Source organism: Carcharhinus amblyrhynchos, chromosome 9, assembly GCF_965287045.1.
Source record: "Carcharhinus amblyrhynchos chromosome 9, sCarAmb.v2.hapA, whole genome shotgun sequence".
Lineage (NCBI taxonomy): Eukaryota > Metazoa > Chordata > Chondrichthyes > Carcharhiniformes > Carcharhinidae > Carcharhinus > Carcharhinus amblyrhynchos.
Window position 1 is genome coordinate 103,244,844 of NC_137332.1, and position 24,638 is coordinate 103,269,481.

A 24,638-nucleotide genomic window follows, 5' to 3' on the forward strand; every position below is an offset into this window, starting at 1 on the left:
TCTGCCCTTTCAAAACCTATTCATGATTTTGACTACTTCTGGTGAATCTTCCCTTAACCTTTCCGGCTCCAAGGAGAACCCTAGCTTTTCATAATACCTCCCCGTTAGTTGATGTCCCTCATCTCTGGTGCCGTTCTCAGAAATTTCCTCTGCGCCCTCACCTGCTCTTGCCTGGGAGTTGCCCCACTGTTGCCTTGAGAGGTAATTCTGTGGTACAACAGCCGTTTTTGTTGATGCTTTCGCCATTTTCTCTTTCCCAACAGGGCTACCCTGGAGAGCCAGCTGGCTACAGTCTTGGACAAGATGGGGGAGGCCTCGGCCAAGGTAACGTCCTAGTGTGTCGCTGTGCCGTTGTCCGAGTCTCCATTTTGCGTGGCCGCTCTGCAATCTTATGACAGACTCTCATCTCAGCCCTGAGCGTCATTCCAGCAGTTGTCAGACTGAGCATGTTTTCAGCAGTAACTGAATGGGCCTCCTGTACAAATGCCTGGGAGGTAGACTAACTGAGATGTTTATGCTGATTGAAGCTATGAGGGTACGTATTTCCTTGTGATGGTGGGATGGGTTGTCAAATAGGAGACAGAGAGTGGGGGTCAATGGGTGCTATTCGGATTGGCGGTTGGTGACTAGTGGGGTGCCCCAGGGGTCGGTGCTGGGGCCTCAGCTATTTACCATTTATATAGATGATCTGGAGGAGGGAACCGAGCGCAGGGTGTCGAAATTTGCTGATGACACCAAGATTGGGGGAAAGGCAAATTGTGTGGAGGGTGTGGAGAGTCTGCAGAAGGATCTAGATAGGCTGGGCGAATGGGCCAGGAAATGGCAAATGGAATTTAATGTTGGCAAGTGTGAGGTGGTCCACTTTGGTAGGAAGAATGGTAGGAAGGACTATTACTTACGGGGCGAAAAACTGCAGCAGGCGACGGTGCAGAGGGACCTCGGGGTCCTTGTGCATGAGTCGCAAAAACCCAGCTTGCAGGTGCAGCAGGTGGTCAGGAAGGCGAATGGGATGCTGGCCTTCATAGCGAGGGGGATTGAATATAAAAGTAGGGAGGTCTTGCTGCAGCTGTATAGGGCATTGGTGAGGCCGCAGCTGGAGTACTGTGTGCAGTTTTGGGCGCCGCACCTGCGCAAGGATATTTTGGCCCTGGAGGGAGTGCAGAGGAGGTTTACTAGGCTGATACCGGAGTTGAGGGGATTGAGCTATGAGGAGAGGCTGAATAAACTAGGCTTGTACTCATTAGAGTTTAGAAGAATGAGGGGAGATCTCATTGAGACGTATAAGATGATGAATGGGATGGATAGGATAGAGGTGGAGAGACTCTTCCCGCTCAAAAAAGACAGTAGGACTAGGGGGCACAGCCTCAAGATAAAGGGGAGGCGGTTTAGAATGGAGTTGAGGAGGAACTTCTTCACTCAAAGGGTGGTGAATCTCTGGAATTCTTTGCCCGTTGAAGTGGTGGAGGCTGCCTCGCTAAATATTTTTAAGACGCGGGTTGATGGGTTCTTGATAAGAGAGGGGATTAAGGGTTATGGGGAGAGGGCGGGAAAGTGGAACTGAGCCACAACAGATCAGCCATGATCTTATTGAATGGCGGGGCAGGCTCGAAGGGCTAGATGGCCTACTCCTGCTCCTATTTCTTATGTTCTTATGTTCTTATGAGTCAGGGGGTGGGGCGGGGGCTGGTTTAGAACAAGAGGGGACAAAACCTTTTTGAAATTGGAGCTTGGCTGTTTGGAAATGATATCCAGAAGAGTCCTTCGCAAAGTTAACATGGGAACTGGAATAAGTCAGTCAGATCTTCACACCTACTGTGTGTGGTAGGGCGGTGGAAATGTGGGAAAACTCACTTTTTAATCAAGGAAGCTGTTAAGGCAAAGAGATAGAAACAGGTCAGGGGTTTAAATGAAACCGAGATTGGTAGCTTTATATTGGGATCTTGAGCGATTATAAAACTGAGTTGGGTGTCTGTCTTCAGGGAGGGAAATACTAAAAGCCTGCCAGAAATAATGGCAAATCAAGGGACTAGTGTAAATGAGGAACTGCAAAATATTAATATTAATTTTATAAATAAGTAATGGGTCTTGATAAATCCCCTGCATCTGATAATATGTATCCCAGAGTGTTGGAAGAGGTGGCTGCAATCGTAGTAGATGCACTGGTGGTCATCTTTCAAAATCCTATAGACCCTGGAAATGTTCCCGCAGATTGGAATGTGACAAATGTAACCCCACTATTTAACAAAGAAGGGAGAGAGAAAACAAGGCACTACACACCAATGCCTCCATTTTCCCTGGAAATTTGACATGTAACTAAACTCTCACCAACTTTTACAGAGGCACCATGGAAAGCATTCTTTCTGGTTGTAGCACAGCTTGGTATGGGCTCCTGCTTTTCCCAAGACCACAAGAAACTACAAAAGGTCATGAATGTAGACCAATCCATCACTCAAACCAGCTTCCCATCCATTGACTTTGTCTGCACTTCCTGCTGCCTCGGCAAAGCAGCCAGCATAATCGAGGACCCCATGCATTCTGGACATTCTCCTTTGGGATGAAGTTACAAAAGTCTGAAGTCACATACCAACCGACTCAAGAACAGCTCTTCCCTGTTGCTGTCAGACTTTTGAATGGATCTACCTTGCATTGAGTTGATCTTTCTCTACACCCTAGCTATGACTGCAACACTACATTCTGCACACACTCCTTTCCTTCTCTATGAACAGTATGCTTTGTTTGTATAGTGCGCAAGAAGCAACACTTTTCACTGTATATTAATACATGTGACAATAATAAAGTACAGTGGCACAATGGTTAACACTGCTGCTTCACAGTGCCAGGGACCTGGGTTCAATTCCCAGCTTGGGTCACTATCTTTGTAGCGTGTGTATGTTCTCCCTGTGTCTGCGTGGGTTTTGTCCGCGTGTTCCAGTATCCTCCCACATGCTGGCCATGCTAAATTCTCCCTCAGTGTACCCAAACAGCTGCCAGAGTGTGGCGACTAGGAAATTTTCACAGTAACTTCATTGTAATGTTAATAGCCTATTTGTGACACTAATAAATAAACTTTAAACTTTAAAATCAAAGACTTGTTAGCCATACTTCAGGAGAAGGAAACATGCTAGAATCTCTCAAGTGGATGTGATAACAGGACACTTAGCAAATGACAGTCAGAAAAGGAAATCAGGTTTAACACATGAGCTGGAGTTTTGTGGGATGTAACTAGCAGAACAGATAAAGGAAAACTGGTGCTTGTGGCATATTTAGACTTCCAAAAATCTTTCAATGAGACTCCGTACAAACAAGAAGTTAGTAAACAAAATTAAAACTCACGGGATTGCGGATAATATACTAACATGGATTCAGAATTGACTTTCAGCGAGTAAGAATAAATGGGTCATTTTCAGGTAGGCAGGCTGTCTAGTGGGTACTACAAGGACATGTGCTTGAGCCGCCCCTGTTCACAATCTACAATCAATGTTTTGGGTGCGGGAACTAAATGCTCCTGCAGAATGGAAATAAGTCTGCAGATGTCAAAACTGGATGGAAGTGTGAGTTGTGAGGATGCGAAGGTGTTCAAAGGGATTGGAGAGGCAGATGAGAACCTCTAGTGAAATGTGAGGTTTGATAGAAAAAAACAGAAATACAAAGTATTTCTTAAATGGTGAGAAGCTGAGAAGTTTTGAACTTCAAAGGGACCTGGATATCCTTGTTCATGAATCACTGAAAGCTAACATGTAGGTACAGCAGGCAGTTAAGAAGACATTTGGTATGTTGGCTTTGATTGCAAGAAGATATGAGTACAGGAGTAAAGGTGTCTTACTGCAATTGTCCAGAGCCTTGGCGAGACAGCACCTGGAGTATTGTGTCCAGTTTTGGTCTCCTTAACTGAAGAAAGATATTCTTGCCATCAAGAGAGTACAATGAAACTTCAGTAAATTAATTCCTGAGATGGAAAAAGATTAAATAAATGGGGCCTTTATTCTCTGGCGTTTAGAAGAATAAGAAGTGATTTAATTCAAGTATACAAAATTCTTACAGGGTAGATACAGGAAGGGTGTTTCCCATGGCTTTGGCGGGGAGGGGTGGGGTGTGGGTCAGTCTGGGACCAGAAGGAACAATCTCAGAATAAGAGTAAGGCCATTTAGGATTGAGACTAGGAGGAATTTCTTCACTTGGAGGGCGGTAAATCTCTGGAGCTTTCTTCCCCAGAGGGCTGGAAGCTTAGTTGTTGAGTAAGCTCAAGACTAAGAATCCTAAATATTAAGTAGTGCCGGAAAGTGGAAGTAGAAGGTTGGCCATGTTCTCATTGAGTGGCAGAGCAGGCTCAAGGGGCTGAATGGCTTCCTATTTCATATGTTCATATCTCACATTTGTGATGGCTTAGTAACAGATTATAAGAATGCATTTCATCTTGTGATTGGGGTGGGACAGTAGCAAGTGGAATGTGTCCTTTGTTTTACAGTTGTGTTTTCAATCACTCATTGCATAACATTGTGAAGGATGGTGAAAACAGTCTCCACTGCTTAAAATATCCACATTCCTGTTGATTGAAAAGGGGTAACTATTTGCAGTAGCATCAATTTTTATATTTACTGGTTATGGCCTCTTAAGCAGCTGCGCTTACTCGCTATTTCTCGCCACTCTAAGATGCACTGAATTCAAGGCCAGCCTTCAGTGAGTAAACACAGATGTTGTAACGTTCAATTACCTTAAACCCTTCGCATTACTGCTGAGTCAATATGGAACTTTCTCAGCACTGACAGTGGCTGAAATAAAATTGCAAATGGAACTGGAAACAACCGCACCATAGTTTTAAGTTTAAAATTTATTATTGTCACAAGTAGGCTTACATTAACTCTGCAATGAAGCTACTGTGAAAACCCCCTAGTTGCCACACTCTGGTGCGTGTTCGGGTACACAGAATTTAGCACAGCCGATGCACCTAAGCAGCACGTCTTTCAGACTGTGGGAGGAAACTGGAGCACCTGAAAGAAACCTACACAGATACGGGGAGAACATGCAGATTCCACACAGACAGTGACCCCAGCTGGGAATCGAACCTGGGTCCCTGGCACTATGAGGCAGAGAGGCTAACCACTGTGCCGCCCCACAAAATGAGCACTCCTGTTGTATAGTGATAGTGCCCATGACTGCAAATGCACAAACACACTGACTGGTGACAACTGACATAGTTTAAATTAAAGAATAAGAAACTTGTGTAATATCCTGGGTTCTAAGTCATTTGCTTGGGACAGTGTTTATCATGGGGCTGGGTCACCCTCTCAGACATTTAACCAGTGACCTTTGCCCCGGGTGCCCTGTGTGTGCAGTGCTCCCAGGCACTGACCATCAGCAGTGGAATGGCTGTCAGTTACAGTCCTGTTTCTGTTGACAGGCCCAGCTGCTGTCTGCGCCCATCACCAATGCCTTGCGGATGCAGACTAACCGGCACCGGCTGTACCTGCTGAAGGACGGGCACGCTAACCAGTAAGTCTGAACCTCAGTAAATCTCCAGCATCTGCATAAGCTCCTAGCTGCAGAGGAGCAAATGGTCCGCAGTGAATCTCTGGGGGAGGATGTGGCTGAGTGGGGTGGTGGGATTGGAAAAGGATGTGCGATGGGATTTGGTGAAGTATTGGAACATGGTCGCACATGTTTCAGTCATGAGGTGTTTTCCCATGCTTGAGGCCCTAATAGGAGGGTGAACCTTGATGGGAAAAGCAGTTCAGTTGATTTGTCACATGGAGTGTCACAACCAAAATCGCTAGATCGGTCTTTGCTTGGCATATGCCACCCTCACCTATCTCATCCTGCTCCTACCTGCAAGAGCTTGCACCTCCCCCTCCCTGGTGTTGAGGACAGTTGCAGCACTCTAGCTGCTTCCCCAGTCAGTCCCGGGGCAGCTTTGATGCTTAAGTGAGACCATCTGACTTGGCCCACTTACTCCATTCGGCCCGTATAAATGAACTTTTCTAAAGATTTTTAAAATGTTAGAAGGTTTAGAACAAAAGAACATAGGTAATAGGAGTAGGTCATTGAGCCGTTTGAGCCACTCCACCATTTATTGAGAACATAGCTGATTTTCTACTTTAATTCCATTTTCCTACACCTATCCCTGTATCGCTTGATGTTTTAAATAAAGCCATTGCATAAAAGCAAAGTCTGTGGCGGGGGCTTTTCCCATCCTGCCTGCCACATGAATCTTAGGCAGAATTTTCCGGTTCTGGGGCGAGCACTCTTTATGTTGTCAATAAGTCAATTCTGCAGTTCGATAAGTGGTGGCCTTTTCTGTTAATGGCCTTACTCCTGGGTAAAGAGGAGGATATGGGGCAGATTTGGAATCCCAGCTCTGACACTTCCCAAGTTATGTTTTTCATTAATTAATGGGGATGTGGGCATTGCATTCATTGCCTTGAACTGGGTGGTTTGCTTGGCCGTTTCAGAATCAACCACGTCGCTGTGGCTCTGCAGTCACGCATAGACCAGACCAGGTAAGGACAGCAGATTTCCTTCCCCAAAGGACATTGGTGAACTAAGGGGATTTTGGGACTATTGACAATGGTTTCATGGTCATTGTTAGACTTTTTAATCCAGATTTTGTAGTCAGAGGCATGTACTATAGCTGGATTGTTGAGAGGCAGAGAAGAAAGTGGTTCCGGGGGGGGATGTTGGTTGTGTGTGTGGGGGGAAGTCACACAACATGTGGTCTTGTTCACCTCTCCTGAGCTAATGATTGACTGACTGTAAACCCTCGTGCTCTCTCTCCACAGTGGAAAAGGAGCTGCCATCGGCTTCCTGAAGGTTGGCCATAAGAAGCTGTTTGTGCTGGTGAGTACCCTCTCTTCCTCTCTTGCTCTCTTAATGGCAGTCTGCATGAGGCTCTGCCTGTGTTTGGGATACAGCTGTGAGTGGTTTGTCTCATTGCCAGGCTTGTAGATCAGAATGGAAGAAATTACCCATCGCTGATCCACAAACAGTGCTGGTAAGCTCATCAAGAGTTAAGCTATGTCCGTTTTATGATATGTCACATGCACTATAGTCTGTTCTGCTTTCTGCATCTCCCCCTCTGTCTCTCTCACACTGGCCATGGCTTACAAATATAGTGCACCAACCCTAGCCTCACAAGAATTGAAATATGTTGTATAACACAATGTGGCTTCTCATGCCCATGTTGTCGATGTCTCCATGTCTTGTCCTCAAGTGTTTTGGGTCTCTGTTCCCATTTCCCCTCTCAAGTATGGGGCATTCTGCATCTCCCTCTTGCACAAACATGGTGCCTCTCATGTCGGTGTGCCTCTCTCTGTTCTCCTTCCTCAACCATCATTCTGCTCAAGTATTCATAATCACGTGTCCAGTTTTTAATGTAAACACGGAACAGAAAAGATGCAGTGACAAGCATCTTAGTTTTCAGTTTTAATGTTTTCTTACCAACCTGAACTGTTGTAGACTATTTAATGTCTCTGTTCTTGTCTAATTAATCCAGTGTGGATGGTTTCATCCTGGTGTGAAACTGAACCAGATAATTTGAGCATGAGTGTTAGAAAAGCCCAGCCAGTGCATTAATATCCAGTTGGCCCAACTCAATACCTATTATTCCACACCAAGCTGTGCAGTTGACTCTTTAAAGTGCCCCTCCTAGAAGTTGCTTTGCAGGCCATTCGTTGCAGAACAACTCGAGCCCACAACAGGACTCGGACACATCACCCACTTGCTGTCCCAAGATGCAGGACAATGTTCCTGGTGCGGGGCAGTTATAGTTGCACCATGTATAGGTCCAAAGTTGACTCAAGAAGGCATTGGAACAGGAGGAGGCCTGCTGGCCACTCAATCTTGTTTAGAGGTATAATCGGATCATGGTTGCTGTACATCCCACACCCACTTTACCCACCTTTGCTCCAAGCCCCTTAACACAAGGCATGGTGACACAGTGATTAGCACTGCTGTCTCTCAGCACCAGGAACCCAGATACAATTCCTGGCCTTGGGTCACTGTCAGTGTGGAGCTCGCACATTCTCCCTGTCTCTGTGTGGGTTTCTTCCAGGTGCTCTGGTTTCCCCCCACAGTCCACAGATGTGTGGGTTAGATGGATTGGTCATCCTAAATTGCCCTTAGTGTCGGGGGGGCGAACAGGGTAAATATGTGGGGTTATGGAGATAGGTGGGATTGTTGTCTGTGCAGATTCGATGGGCTGCCTCTCTGATTATAAAAGTTTTTCTGGATTCTCCGTCTGGAGAAGATAGTTTTGCCCTCTTTGCCCCTTTTTAATCATGTCACTCTAATCAGCATCTTGATTCGATCACTTCCTTCATCTCTGACCATCAAGGCAATAATAAGCTTGGTTTACCATTGTCCAGTTCTACCACTGAACCATCTTTACTGTTTAATCAAAGCAAAATGCTACAGGTGTTGGAGATCTGAAATCAAAGCAGAAAATGCTGGAAAATCTCAGCTGGTGTGGCAGCATTTGTAGAGAGAGGAACAGAGTTGACGTTTCAAGTCAGATATCTCTCGTCTCCACCGACACCACCCCCCCCAACCCCAACTGAGCAGCTGAGCCTTCCGCTCCCCCAATTATATTCCCTGCACTGTTAGTGCCCATACCTTCATTTGCTAAGGCCCTAAGCTCTGCAAGTCCCTCGCCGAATCTCTCAATTCTTTTAACATGCTGCTCATTTGCACATTTCATCCAAGCTTTGGACTACAGGGCCTAATGTTCCACCGGCATAGCTTTGTGAAGTTAATCTCAATCTGGTAATGCTCTGATAAATCTCCTTGGGGTGTTTTTACTAAGTTAAACAGGCTACACAAATGCAGGCTCTTGAGGCAGTCACTTTCTTTCTCAGCCTGTTTTCAGGATTTAGATTGATGCATTGTCAACCTCTGCCTTACACAAAGCCAGCACCTGCCTTGTTCAGTGACCCCACTGTTTTCTCTCTGTCCCCTTGGATATCTAGGATGGGCGAGGAGCACACAACGAGATGGAGCCACTGTGTGTGCTGGACTTCTACGTGCACGTGTCACTTCAGCGACATGGATATGGGAAGGAGCTGTTTGACTACATGATTCAGGTACAGACTAAAAGCTGTAAATGTCAGTGAAGGAATGGATGGATGCAGATTGGATGATAAATTCCAATGAGAATTGAACCAATACTTGAAAGAGGGTTTCACCTCTTTCAATTGAATTTACATTTCAGAGATGTATTGAAAAAAACGGGGGAGCGGCACCAACTGTATTCTTTGAAGGGCACTGGTACAGACTTGATGGGCTGAGTGTCCTTGTGATGATAGAATTTCTTTTGGAATTGTGTAATGCAGGCTTTGCTCCAACCGAGCCTCTTGTTTCAAAACCTTCCAGATAACAGGGGGGGGGGGGTTTATGGCCTCACTTGTCCCGAAACCATAAAATCCCACCTGAGGTCAGCTGGCCTTTCCATGGTTTGCTGCTCACCCGCTCTGATTCCCGCGGCAGGTGGGACGGTAGAATTCTGACCAGTGTCTCCTGCCTGCGATTGGTTACCTGGGAACTTTGTCTACACGGGAATTGCAACGCAGCTAAAGGTTACAACCCGTGCTAGGGTGATGAAATGGTTCAGAGGGTAACCAGGTGTTGGCCGCAGCTCAGTTTATAGCGTCAGTCAGAGTCCCACCCCAGAGATTCCAGAGGGTACAATTCAGGCTGACAGCCCCAATGCAGTACTGGGAAAGTACTGCACTGCCTCAGATGCTGACTTTCAGATGAGACAGCATTGTCGAAGTTATGTCTGGGCGTAAAAGAACCCCGCGAGACTCATTGAAGAGGAGTGTGGGATTCCCTTCTAGTATACTGTATCATTGTGCCAATGTATCAGCAAGTGTATGCTGTGATGATCACATTGTTAAGCCTTATGAAAGACAGATTCAAGTTTATTTATTAGTGTCAGAAGTAGGCTTGCATTAACACTGCAATGAAGTTACTGTGAAAACCTGTAGTTGCCGCACTCCGGCGCCTGTTTGGGTACACTGAGGGAGAATTTAGCATGGCCAATGAACCTAACCAGCACGGCTTTCAGAGCGTGGGAGGAAACCGGAGCACCCGGAGGAAACCTACGCAGGTAATGGTCGTTGGTTCGGCTTCCAAAAGGAGCGTAAATGGACACAGCTGGCTATGGGGATCTTGTATGGAGTTTGTATCTCTTGTTAAATTGGAAGCAGAATAAGTTTGATGTAAATAAAATATAAGCTTCTGTACAATTCCTCCATATACTAAATCTGAGATTAACATCGTGGCTGATATTTTTTCTCTTTGTGATCATTGTTTATGGAATCTGGCTTGGGCAAACTGATTGCTTTGTTTCTCTAAATCACAACTGCGCTGACAATTCACGAACGTTTATTGCCTGCCAACTGTTTTAGGATGTTTCGTGGTCAGGAGAGGCAATTTTTACACTTGGTTCTTTTCCTAAAATGTCACTTCAATGTTGAAGAGATCTTTAGCCTCACTCTCTCAGAAATAGTTCAATCCGGATTCCGCTAAACAACATGGACAAAGAGACAGGGGAATTCCAGAGCTTGGGGCCAAGGCAGTTGGAGTGTGACCACCAATGGTGGAATGATGGAAAATGGTCAGGATTGGAGGAGGGCAAAGATCTGGGAAGGGCAGCGATCAGGAGGGGTGAGGCCACCTGTCATAGGAGTAAAACCTTTTCTTCTTAAATTGGAAAGAAAAACCACCTGTATGTTTATTTGCTGCAGTATGAAGGTATTAAGCCTCACCATCTGGCCATTGATCGTCCCTCCAGCAAGTTCCTTTGCTTCCTCAGGAAACACTACGGCCTAGCAACCACAATTCCTCAGGTAAGCAAGGCTGCCATTAAATATTGCTTGCAGTTTCACCCTCCCCCCTGTAAGTGGGGCTGTGGTTCTTTGAATGTCATCAATGCCACTCATGGGGTTAAATGAAAAGTCCAGACTGCTTCTGGGAACTGCTACTGATTTGTGGGGTCTCGGTACCTCCCACAATCACTGTGGTGAGATTAACTGCCGTGGCACAGACTCAAGATTAGGATCATCCTCATCCACACAGCTCAGGACCGCAGCGACTAGTTTGCCTATCGATGAACACTTTGGGATCACACCTGGTTTGCTCAGTAGTCTCAACAAGGCTTTTTGGAGCCTTGTCTTTGTAGTACAGGAAGGTATAAGGGAAGCTTGCATGTGTAGATCTTAACTTGGACCCAATCCTAACCTCCACCATCCCCAATCAACCCTATGTCCGCTAACTTGACATTACTTCCTGATTCACCGAGTCCTCTATATTTTAAAAAAAATTTCTTCCTTGTTTTCAATTCTGTCCACAGCCTCAACCCTCACTACCCTCCATCACCTCCATTCCTCTATCTCTCATCAGTTGGTGGCCCTGCCTTCAGTTGACTGGGCTCTAAGCGCCAAAACTCCTTCCCTTAATCTCTGTTTTCTGACTGTTTTTTAAAACCTTTTCCTTCAGCAAAGGTATTGGTTTCCTGTTATAACATCTCCTGTTGTGACTCGGAATCACCTCTGGTCTCCTGGGGTGTCATGATGTGGAGATGCCAGTGTTGGACTGGGGTAAACACAATAAGAAGTTTCACACACTAGGTTAAAGTCCAGCAGGTTTCTTTGGTAGGAAAAGCCACTAACTTTCAGAGCGCTGCCCGTTCGACAGGTGAATGGGAGTTCTGTTCACAAACAGGGCGTATAAAGACACAAACTCAATTTACAAAATAATGGTTGGAATGTGAGTCTTTACAGGTAATCAAGTCTTAAAGTTACAGACAGTGTGAGTGGAGAGAGCATTAAGAACAGGTTAAAGAGATGTAGATTGTCTCCACACAGGACAGCTAGTGAGATTTTGCAAGCCCAGGCAAGTTGTGGGGATTACAGCTAGTGCCTGTGAGTATGTTTACTACATTTAAAGATGCTAAATCAATGTTTGTGGGCAGCAGCAGAACCTTCTCTGTTTCCAAACATGTGCAGGTTAAGTGGATTGGCCATGCTAAATTATCCATTAGTGTCCCAAGATCTATAGATTTGGGGGATTTGCAGGGTAAATACATGGGGTTACAGGGATAAGGTGAATGATGGGCCCAGGTAAGGTGCCCTGTCAGAAAGTCGATGGACTGAATGGCCTCCTGTACTGTAGGGATGCAATGATTCTATGATTTGGTGGATTAACTAATGGGGCTCCTTTTTCTTGGTTTCCCTCCACCTTCCTCTCTCCCCTCCCTGCCTTTTCCCCCGTCTCTGTGTTCCCCTGCCCACCCCACCCCCGTCTCTCACCATCTACCCTCCTCTCGTTGCAGGTTAATAACTTTGTGGTGTTCGAAAGTTTCTTCCGGGACAGACAGTGTGAGTAGTAATGGGAAAATAGTTCTGTTGTATATTGGAAACATGGCGCACTAAAAACAAACAGAGGTTTTTTTAATAGTGTGGCATCTGTTCCATAGCTGCTGCTTTTCTCTCTCTCTTTCCTGCACTAGATCCATTACATCACTTCCAGTGCATACACTAAAATAGCAGAGATCTACTAAGCCAACGGAGAAAAACTCAAGTACATTAACATGCCCTCCCCGCTTAAATCAAGTGATATCAAAGCAGTTCAACATGAACAATAGTCAGTAAGTCAGTCATTATTAATCAGTCAGATAGTCTGGAGGTTGTCATTCTTGGAACGGTGGGTGGCAAACCTCTGGCATCATCATCTTCATTCTAATGGAAACCTCTGGCATCTTTGCCTTTGCTATAGGTTGTTTAACCCGCATTAACATAGGAACCAGAGGTTGTCTCTGCGTCTGAACAGAAGATGTGGTGTTGCTTTCCTTAGCAGTGTCTGGGAGTGAAGGGGTTGTAGGAAGGTTCGTGTCAGGACTTTGTAAGTGTGATCCTGAATTCTCAACAGGCTGCAGATTTGGAGTTCTGTGCTTCTAGCCAATAACTGGTCTGCATGTCTCCTTCAAATAATAATGCCATCTCTGGTCTGGACAGTGTAAGAGACTGTGGCAGGAACCCATTTCTCCCCTGTGGAGTAGTTCTGAACCAAAACTTCTTTTTGTGGTGGAAAACTGTGTTTTATCTTGCCTTCCCACCATTCCATTTTGTGCTTGTTATTGCTGTTGCGCAACCTCCTTTAGTTTTTGGAGGTTTTGAAAGAATAAATGCACAATGCAGCTGCTTTTTTATCAAGAGTACCACTCCTACACCATAAGGAGATATGTCACAAGCTAACTGTGAGGGTAAAGGAGGATCAAAGTGTGTGAGAGCTTCAGACTCTTTGGTTTGCATGAAATGTTATTGTGTTGGTCTGACCACTGTCACGTCTTGCTCTGTCACAAGATGTTAAGTAATGGTTCCAAAATTGTTGTCAAGTTTGAGACAATTCTTCCACAATAATTCCACGATTCCAGGAAGGAATGTAACTGGTTAATATTCTGAGCTGCAGGCACCTCTGCAATGGCCTTAACGTTAGAAAGAGATTAGCAAAGACCAGTGACATCAATCACATGTCCCGCATACTCAGTGGAGGATTGGAAGAACTCAATGTTGCAGACTCTCAGACCGTAGTCTTCCAGTCTTGGAGAGTAGCACCCACAGCGGCACAGCAGTTAACACTGTTACCTCATAGCGCCAGGGACCCAGGTTCAATTCCCAGTTTGGGTCACTCTCTGTGCGAGTTTGCACATTCTTCCTGTGTCTGCATGGGTTTCCTCCCGCACTTCAGAGATATGCGGTTTAGGTGGATTAGCCATGCTAAATTGCTCCTTCGTGTCAGGGGCCTAGTTAGAGTAAAATGCATGGGACTATGGGAACCCAGGTTCATTTCCAACCTCGGGTCACTGTCAGTGTGCAGTTTGCATGTTCCCCCCATGTCTGGGTGGGTTTCCTCCGTGTGCTCCGTTTCCTCCCACAATTCAAAGATGTGCAGCTGAATTGACTCTTGGTGTCAGAGGGATGAGCAGCGAAAATACATGGGATTACAGGACTAGGGCCTGGGTGGGATTGTTGTTGGCGCAGACTAGATGGGCCGAAAAGCATCCTTCTGTATTGTAGGTATTCTAACTCCAGTGGGCCAACAGGAATAAATAGAAATACAAATAAATTCACTGTGGCTCTTGTTTCTAGTTTTATGTGATTGAATTGCGGTGGGAATGCACAAGGCAGGAAGAGGTCACTGTGGCCTCTGCTCTGACCTAGAGTTAGGGAATTACCATCAACCATTTGCTGTTAAACCTCTTTAGTCCCATTCTCCAGTGCATAGTACTGTCACCTCTGCAATAGAAGACAGTAGTTTCAAATCCCACTTTGGGAACTTGACCGTATAATTCAAGCTGACTCTCCCAGTCGCAGGTTTCAGGGCCTCCTGCGCTGTTGGAAGTGCCACCCTTCAAATGAAACATGAAGCCAAGGCCCTCTAAAGGTGGCCATGAAAGATCCTGTGGTACTATATTGGAGAGGAGCAGAGTCCTGCATCCTGGCCCATGTTCTTAATCACAATGGTGAATGATCTGGTCATTGCATTGCTGTCTCTGAGAGATTGCTGGGAGAATTTGGGTGCCATTTTCCTGAATCGTTAATGTCCTGTGGCTGTAGATTTCCTCCCAGAGATGCAGCGTGGCTTTAGACTTTCCAGGGGAATCTCTGGTTGGTCCAAGCCTCACCCCAGGCATTGGGACAGGGGGTACAATCCAGACTGACGCTCCAGGGAGATTCTGAAGGAGTTCTTCATTGCCGAGGGTGCTGTGGTTTAAACCCAGGTGCACTCTTTCTGCCCCACTGCCTCCTGTTAGGTGTTCAATATGCGATGATGTTGTTAAAAAAGTAGTGTAAGACAGTTTGAACTAAATGTTGCTCTGCTACCCCACCCACCTCAGACTGACATGGATGTTATTTAATCAGTTCATCATTCACCTTAGCATTAGCTGTGGGTGGTACAAGATACAATATACTAGGTTAGGTAGAAGCAGCGCCTGAATATCAAAAATAATTCTAGGTGAACATTAGTTCACTGAGCTGCAGTATGAATATGTCCTTTGCTTTCCGAATTTGCAGTTTTGTATTCTGATTGCTGTCTCTTGTTTTTACTCAGTACGTGGGGAAAGACTGGTTCATAGGACCATCCCCAAGAAAGTGGAACAGGATATCAAACCGTATTCCTTAACTGTGCGGGATGGTGAGTGATTGCTTAATTTGTCACAGCGAGTGATGGTCAGTGACTCTGCTTCGCTGTGTGTCTGCACTTGTGTGCGTCTCTGTGTGCATGTGTGTGCACATCTGTCTGTGTGTGCATGTTACCCTTGGCACGTACTGTACAGCCAACATCTCTACAGGTTTATTCACCACCTCCCTTGCACCAGCACTGCAGAAGGCAAATTGTCCGCACACTTTTTTGATTAACTGCTGTGACATATTTGCTTGTCTAACAGTCTCTGAGCAACATTAGAAAGCTCCACGTGAAGCCTCGGAAATATATCTTGGTTGGTCAAAGCGGAGCTCATTGTGCACAAAATTGACGGTGAAGAGCTTTAGCCAACACTCCACGTTGCCTTGTTCCTGGGGACGTTCTTCACAATGCACAGAAGAAGGCCGTTTAGTCTGTCCAGGCTGTTCTATTTTCAGTGAGATGGTGGCTGCGAACGTCACTGGCTTAACAGGAATATCATATAAATTTTATAATTTTACTGCAGGGAAGGAGGCCATTTGATCCATTGCTCTTCTGCTTTCCTCCGTTTTGAGCCACTGCCCTTTCCCTGTCACACTGCAAATTTTTTAAAAAATTCCAAGTTACATGGGCATCACTGCCATGGCCAGCATTTATTGCCCCATCTCCAGTTGCCCTTCAGAAGATGGTAGTGAACTGTCTTCTTGAGCCCATGCAATGCCTATGGTGTCGGTGTGCTCAGAGTGCCGTTAGGGAGGGACTTTGACTCAGCGACAGCGAAGGAAAAGTGTTCTGGTCCCAAGCCAGGATGGTGTGTGGCTTGTAGGATAATTGAAAGTGGTGGTGGTGTTCCCGTACCTCTGCTGCCTTTGTACATCCAGATAGTGGAAGTTGCAGGTTTGGAAGGAGCAGTTCAAGGAGCCTGAGTGAGTTGCTGCAGTGCACCATGTCGGTGATACACACGGCTGTCACTGTGCATCAGCTGTGGAATGAGTGAATGTTGAGGATGCCGAATGGGGGTGCTGATCACTGCTTTGTCCTGGATGGTGTTGAGCTTTGAGTGTTGTTGGAGCTGCACTCATGCAGGCAATGGGAGAGCATTTCATCACACTCCTGACTTGTTCTGTGTAGATGGTAGACAGGCTTTAGGGAGTCAGGAGGTGAATTACTCACTGCAGAATTTCCAGCCTCTGATCTGCTTTTCTAGCCACAATATTTATGCAGCTAGTCTGGTTGAGTTTGTGGTCATTGCTAACCCCAGGATGTTGATGGTAATGCCATTGAATGTCAAGGGGAGATAGTTGAATTCTCTCCTGTTGAAAATGCTCATTACCTAGTACTTGTGTGGCATGAATGTTACTTGCCTATTGTCAGTCCAACCTGGATATTACCCAGATCTTGCTGAAAAATCTTCCCTTTTCAATTTTTTGAAAATTTCTATCAATTACTTTTTTACAAAACAAACTGAACAGAAAAGACTCAAGGGTGGCACAGTGGTTAACATTGCTGTCTCTCGGTGCCAGGGACCCGGGTTTGATTTCTGGTGGGTCACTGTCTGTGTAGAGTTTGCACGTTTGCCCTATGTCTGCGTGGGTTTCCTCTGCTCCAGTTTCCTCCCACAGTCCGAAAGACATGCTGGTTATGTGTATTGGCCATGCTAAATTCTCCCTCAGTTACCCAAACAGGTGCTGGAGTGTGGCAACTAGGGGATTTTCACAGCAACTTCGTTGCAGTGTTAAGCCTACTTGTGACACTAATAAACTTTAATCAATAACCAAGGGCATGGATTTGAAGTAATTGGCAGAAGGTTTGGTGGGAAGTTGAGGAGTGATTCTTGTCACCCAGAGACTGGTGCGGGTCTGAAACTCTGAAAGTGTGGTAAAGACAGAAAATTGCCCCACATTTCTAAATAAAAAAAAGTGCTTGCATTTGTGTTTGAGGTGCAGTAACCTACGAGTCTCGAAGATCAGAGCAGGAAGGTGTGATTTGGCTGGGAAACTTGTTCTAAGAATACATGGGTACACCATATAGGGTATCAAAGCCTGCTCAAAAATGCAATGTGTTCGCGATCTGTCTTGCCTCCATTTTCCTGTTCCCACTTCCCGTATTCCCTAGTTCCCTGAGAGGCCAGCAATCTGTCCGTCCCAACCTCTAACATATTGAACGGAAGAGCATTCACAGCCCACTGGGTTGAAAGATCCAACATTTCTCCTCACCTCAGTCATAGAGGTTTACAACATGGAAACAGCCCTTCAGCCTAATTTGTCCATGCTGCCCTTTATTTTTAAAACCCTTAAGCTAATCCCAATTGCCTGCATTTGGCCCATTTACCTCTATACCCATCGTACCCATGTAACTATCTAAATGCTTTTTAAAAGACAAAATTGTACCTGCCTTTACTACTACCTGTGGCAGCTTGTTCCAGACACTCACCACCCTCTGTGTGAAAAAATTGCCTCTCTGCACACTTTTGTATCTTTCCCCCTCACCTTAAACCTATGCCCTCTAGTTTTAGACTCCCCTATCTTTGGGAAAAGATATTGACTATCTAGCTAATATGTGCCCCTCATTATTTTATAGATCTCTATAAGTTCACTCCTCAGCCTTCTGTGCTCCAGAGAAAAAAGTCCCAGTCTATCCAGCCTCTCCTTATAACTCAATCCATCAACTTCCAGTAGCATCCTAGTAAATCTTTTCTGCACTCTTTCTAGTTTAATAATATCCTTTCTATAATAGGATTACCAGAATTGTACACAATATTCCAAGTGTGGCCTTACCAATGTCTTGTACAACTTCAACAAGACATTCCAACTCCTGCATTCAGTGTTCTGACTGATGAAACCAAGCATGCTGAATGTCTTCTTCACCATTCTGTCCACCAGTGACTCCACTTTCAAGGAGCTATGAGCATGTACCCCTAGATCTCTCTCTTCTGTAACTCTCCCCAATGCCCTACCATTAACTGAGTAAGTTCTGCCCTGGTTCAGTCTACCAAAATGCATCACCTCGCATTTGTCTAAATTAAACTCCATCTCCCATTTGTCAGCGTACTGGCCCAATTGATCAAGATCCTGTTGTAATTGGAGATAACTTTCTTCACTGTCCACTATGTCACCAATCCTGGTGTCATCTTCAAACTTACTAACCATGCCTCCCTTATTTTCATCCAAATCATTAATATAAATGATGTAATAGTAGACCCAACACTGGTCTCTGATCAGTCCTTTTTCCGGCCGATGGGAAACAACATCTGCATCCACACTGTCAAGCACCTTCAAAATCTTCTGTGTGTCATTGAGATCACTTGTCTGTTCATAACTCCAGCGAACAGGGGTTCAAACTAGTACTGGAATGCCTCCAATATAAGCATATCCTTCCTCACATATTTAGGGCAGCATGGTTGCACAGTGGTTAGCACAGTTGCATCAGGTTCAGTTCCGGCCTTGGGTCACTGTCTTTGTGGAATTTGCATGTCCTCCCCGTGTCTGCGTGAGTTTCCTCTGGATGCACTGGTTTCCTTCCACAACCCAAAGACATGATTGCCTATGCTAAACTGCCCCATAGTGTCAGGGGCATTAGCAGGGTGAAAATGTGGGCTAATGGGGATAGGACTTGGGTGGGATTGTGGTCGGTGCAAGCTCGATGGACCAGATGGCCTCCTTCTGTACTGTAGGGATTCTGATTCATATGGAGACCAGAGCTCTACACAGTACTCCAGGTGTAATCGTACTAAAGCAGAACACAACAGTAACATGACTTTTTTTTTCTTGTATTCCAGCCCCTTTGCAGTTTAGGCCAAGGTGCCATTGACCTTCCTAATTGGTTGCTGTACCTGCATGTTAACTTGGGAAGTGGGGGCATGAAGGGCTTTAAAAGGCTCCCAAAAAGTAGCCTATCAGACAGTGCAGATTATTTTAAAAACATGATATAAGAAATAGGAGCAGGAGTAAACCCCACGTGGCCAATGAGCCTGCTCCACCATCCAGTTCCATCATGGCTGACCTGGACTTCAACTCCATTTTCCCATCCACTCCCATAACCTAATCTCCCGAGAGAATTAAAAATCTTGTCTATCCCAGTCTCAAATGTCGTTGATGATGGAGCATCTGTGGGGTGGAGAATTCTTTTTAATGCAGCAAATTGTCTTTTGTTGTCGAACAAGTTTCTCCCCATCTTCTCTTGGCAAAAGTTGCTGTTGGCTCACTGCAGTTTGCTTCTGTAACAGGCGCCCCCGAAGATCAGGAACTTCCCTGGCCCTTCAACCAGTCTCCCTCCCTGACTCGCTCAAACAGCCTGGGCCGCAGCCCCTTCCGACAGCCTGGCCGACCCCAGATCAACCACCAGGAAGCACTGAGGCACGTCAGAGTGGCACATCCCCAGTCAGTGAATGGCGTGAGGGAGACTGACAACCTGATGACCCAGAGAAGGAGAACCAGGTGAGCGAAGATACTGAAGAAGCCCTACTATGGACTGTGTGTGTGTCTGTGTGTGAGAGAGAAATAGGTGAGGTGATATATGTGGGCATCTAGTGTTGTGCAGTTGTCCTGAGAGATGACGGAATCTGAGCACACTGAAGATGATTATATCTGCGGGCGAGCTACCCCCATTTCTGTTGCACTTGGAACAGATTGAAATCTTTTCATGATGGGCGGCATTGTGGCACCACTGCCTCACAGGGACCCGTGTTGAATTCCCAGCTTGGGTCACTGTCTGTGTGGAGTCTTCACGGGTTTCCTCCGGGTGCTCTGGTTTCCTCCTACAGTCTGAAAGATGTGCTGGTTAGGTGCATTGACCTGAACAGGCGCCGGAGCATGGCGGCTAGGGGATTTTCACAATAATTTCATTGCATGTTAATGTGAGCCTATTTATGACTAATAAATAAACTTTAAACTTTAATGTCACCCAAAAATGACCTGCCTCGGGAACATTACGATGCTTAAGTGAGTTAGTGCTGCGAATTTGAGTTGTTCCAAAAATAAGAATGTTTACTTTGACCACTCCTCCAAAACGGAATTCATTTGATTTGGATGTTAGTTGTAAACTGCAGTTTGCATTTATATAGCACCTATTAACCCATTGATAACAGCTGTTCATGGATAAGTGTTGGTACCCAGCCACATGCAAGAATATTGGGACAGACAGCTAAAAGGTTGATCAAAAAGGTAACTTTGAAGGAACGTCTTGAAGTTTGAGAGCTGGAGAAGAGGCAAGATTTAGGTAGGGCTTGGGGCTAAGACAACTGAAGGCATGACCACCAATGGGCGGACAGAGAACACATGGGAAGACACGGTGGCACAATAGTTAGCAATGCTGCCTCACAGCTCCAGGGACCATGATTTGATTGCCGGTTTGGTGGGTGACTGTGCAAAGTTTGCACATTCTCCCCATTTCTGCCTGGGTTTCCTTCAGGTTCTCCAGTTTCCTCACACAGTCTGAAAGACAAGCTGGTTAGGTGCATTGGCCATACTAAATTCTCCCTCAGTTTACCTGAACAGGTGCCAGACTGTGGCGATTAGGGGATTTTCACAGTAACTTCATTGCAGTGTTAATGTAAGCCTACTGGTGACACTAATAAATAAACTTCTGAAAAAAAGCTGAGGAGACCAGAATTGAAGGAATGCAGATACCCTTGAGGGTTGTTGGCTGGGAGGGGTTACAGTACAGTGGGCTGCGTGGTGTGGGTTGGAGGGGAGAATTTGAACATAAGGATAAGAACTTCAAAATCAAAGTATTGGTGAGATCAGGAGCCAGTGTAGATCAGCATGTACAGTGGGATTGGTGGATGGATGACATATGGTGAGAGTTAAGGCATGGTTAGCAAGAGACTTGGATGGGCTGGCATTTACGATGGGCAGAAGGTCTTAGGATGGACAGAAAAACATTAGAAGAGTCAAATCTAAAGGTAATAAAGGCTTTAGATGAGGGTTTTAGTAGTCGATGAGCGGAGACCAGAGAGGAGGTGCTGCTGCAGAGACTGGCAGTGTCACAGAGGTGGCACTAGGCAGGCTTGATAGAGTAAATTTAAAGATCTGTTTGACATTCTGTAGCGTGGGAACAGAAGAGAAAAGATTTGGGCTTCTGTACAGCGGACCCATTGGATCCCTACCAATGCAAATAACTGATGTGTACAATTGAATGCGTGGGAAAAGGCTTGATGTGTTGGTTCAGGATAAGTGGAGCCAATTATTTCCTTGATTCTTGATCATGCCTTGTGTGTCTGTTCCTTTTGTGTCGATATAATTCTCCTATATATTTATATCGGAATCTTGCCTGCTCTTTAAGTTCTGCTTTTCTGTCTCTGTCTTTCCTTCCTTGTTTCCCAGCTCCCTCACTCGCTCCCAGCTTTCGTTTAAATGACATTCTCCTGATATCCGACTCAGTCCTGTTTCCATCATGTCTCAGCGATGTCCAACCCTTCCGTTTATTAAATGAATTTGATTGAAAGCATTTTTTTAAACAAAAACTTGTAAGATCAGCACTTGTATTAATTTATCTTTTACAGATCTCTTGGATTTTTTTTTACTCGGTCCTGTTTTTATTTGTAAAAAAGCCATGTTGATGACAGTGTAGTCTTTCTTTGTGGGTAACTGCTTTTGAAGAAAAAAAGAGTTGCTTCCCCGTGATCGCTTTGGCCATTTTAAAGTTCATAATGTCGTGAGCCAGCTGTTCCAATGCCTCTGAGATCTGTTAGCCACTCAAAATGGTTCCGTCTCCATGTTGGATTTAACTGATCTTAATTGGGGCAGTGGCAGAAGTATTATAATTGGCCTCAGCATCCATGAATTAAAGGGGGGAAAGATGTGGGGGGGTGGGTGGGGGGGCGGTGGGAGGCGTGTGCAGGGTGGGGGGGGGGGCGGTGGGAGGCGTGTGCAGGGTGGGTGGAGGGCGACAAGTAGTGGCAGGAAATCAGCCTCAGGGTTCTGTACCTCTGCTCCCAGATCGTTCTGTCATCCCAAATTGTGGGAAAAGGTTTGATGTGTTACGTTGGATTAGGATGCATTTAACTGGAACTGATTTCTTCCTTGATTCTTGATTGTACCTTGGGGGGGAAAGCAAGGTTAAGTGGATTGGCCAATCCAAATTGCCCCTTAGTGTCCAAAGAAAGCAGGTTAGACGGATTGGCCATAATAAATGCACAGGGTTGTGGGGATGGCAGAGTCGGTGCAGATTTGATGGGCTGAATGGCCGCCTCCTGCACTGTAGGCATTCTGTGGTTCTATACCATTGTTGTGTGTGCGAGAGAGAAGAGAATTGGGCTTTTCTGCAATGCTTCTGCAGTCAAATAGCAGCATTCACCCACCTTGGGCACCAGGGGGGGACAGCATGCAACTAAAACAGTTGTTACGGAGTTATGGTGGGGGATGGGGGTGGGGGGAGGAATTGGGAGAACATTTTACTTTTGTAAAAACAAACATGACATTTTGCAATGTGGGACAATTGAGTTTCCCCCGAAATAGAGGAACCTTGGTTGATCCTTATGAAGAACTGACCCTGGGGTCCAGAAAGATGTAGATTACAGGCTCCTAAACGAGGGTGGGCCTTGGATGGTGAGTGACGACTGGTAATTTGACTCGTGATTTTTAAAATGGAAGACTTGGTTTAGGGGACGGTTAAGAAGCAGTTTGTTTTTGTGAATGAATATGTGCAAAATCCACCCCCGCACACTCTGTGATATCACAGCATTGCTCTGTTTTATACGAAATAACTTGCAATACCCCACTTCCAGTGGAACCCGCAATGACTGTTCGCATCAAGGATTTGATCTTTCTTTGGGAGTAGGGAGGAAACCATCAGAATCATTATTCAGAACAGTTGAAGCACATGGAGCCAAGCCAGGTTTAGTAGATATGTTATAGGGGTTGAACGGGGAATTTGGTATCTCAAATCGGATCATCATCAGCATTATTAACTGCAGCCTCACCAGTATTGTGACCAGAGACATTTTGCTTTAGTATTGCAGGGGACTTCAGGATCTTACCTGATCGCTCCATGTTTTGATTTTCACTGGTATTTTGCATGTAAGGAAATGGCACAGTGGTTAGCACTGCTGCCTCGCGGCGTCGGGGACCCAGGTTCAGTTCTGCCCTCGGGTCACTGTCTGTGTGGAGTCTGCATGTTCTCCCTGTGTCTGTGTGGGTTTCCTCTGGGTGCTCTGGTTTCCTCCCACACTCCAAAGATGTGCTGGTTGGGTGAATTCTCTGTGCTGTGTGTGCAGAGTTATGGGATAGGGGAAGGGGCCTGGATAAAATGCTCTGTTATAGAGTTGGTGCAGATTCAGTGGGCCAAATGGCCCCCTTTATGCATTGTAGGGGTTCTGTGGCACCTGATATTCAATATTCACAAACTTCCTTTTCCTCCAGACTGCCAAGTAGAAATTAAGCAAAGAAGGATGAGTTTCAGCCATTTTGTTCATTTCGCGACATAAGGATATATTCCAAAGTACTTGACACTCAGCCAGATACTAGGTTCTTTTCGTATGGTCACCATCATAATGTAGGAAACGTGAGAGTTAGCTTTAGCACGGCAAGAGTCCACGAGCAGCAAGATCATCAAATTTATAGCACAGTTTTTTTTAGTGTTGCTCGTGGGATAAAAAGCGGCCGGGGCAGTGAGGAGAACTCCTTCTCTCCCCTTTTAGAATGATCTGAAAGGGGGCAGGCCTTTAGTTTGGCATTTCATCGGAAAGCTGGTACCTCTCCAAGAGCAATCCCCTCTCGTTTGGTGGTATTGTAAGGGGTGTAAGATGGAAGCCTAAAAATCGGTAACAGACATTGATGAAGTGACCGGTGTAAACAGTGGCAAGTGGATTTCCACGCGGACTTGTAAAGAATCAAGCAGGCTACTTTGTAAATGTAGGAAACTGGAGGTCCAAAGAGAATTAGGAGGGTCAGAGGTGGGAAAAGATTTGCCTCCATTTCCTGATGCAAGTAAAAGAATGAATAGGTGGAATGGAACGCTGGCTGCTGTATCTAAAGGCCTAGAATATAAAAGGATTAGAAGTCATGCTTTGGCTGTGTCCCAAACCCTGGTTAGACCACACTGGGAATGCCTTGGGTAGCTCTGGGGAGGACATATCAGAAAGGAATATTGACCTTGGTGGGAGGTTTACCAGGATGATACCTGGACTGCTAAGGGTTGACTTACAAGAGCTGATTAGGATTGTTTTTTCCTGGAATTTAGAAGATTGAGATGATTTGATTGAAGGTTTCAAGATAACATCGGGGGGAGGGGGGAACCAATGATAGGTTTAGATGCAGCTAGGAAATTGAGAACTACGGGGTGTGGACTAAAAATTAGAGCAGACATTTTTCAGAAGGGAGATGAGGAAACATTCCGCTGCATGCAGAATGCTGGAAGTTTGGAGCTCCCATCTGTAAATGACATTTGATGCATGCATCATAAATCGTTCATTTTAAACCTGAGCTTGAGAGATTTTTGTTAACCAAAGGTATTAAAGGAATTCA

The 24,638-nt window shown here is 45.5% G+C and overlaps 1 protein-coding gene across 2 annotated transcripts in view; it reads left to right on the forward strand.

Annotated features, from left to right (window-relative positions):
* Positions 1 to 24,638, forward strand: part of atat1 (alpha tubulin acetyltransferase 1) — a 59,688-nt gene that overhangs the window by 17,672 nt on the left and 17,378 nt on the right. The window contains exons 2-9 of one of the 2 annotated variants that reach the window (XM_080196341.1): positions 264 to 324; positions 5,399 to 5,490; positions 6,774 to 6,831; positions 8,958 to 9,071; positions 10,737 to 10,838; positions 12,323 to 12,368; positions 15,103 to 15,186; positions 19,400 to 19,610. In XM_080196341.1, the coding sequence (XP_080052467.1) occupies positions 264 to 324; positions 5,399 to 5,490; positions 6,774 to 6,831; positions 8,958 to 9,071; positions 10,737 to 10,838; positions 12,323 to 12,368; positions 15,103 to 15,186; positions 19,400 to 19,610 (768 nt within the window). The other variant, XM_080196342.1, reaches the window with a different exon arrangement.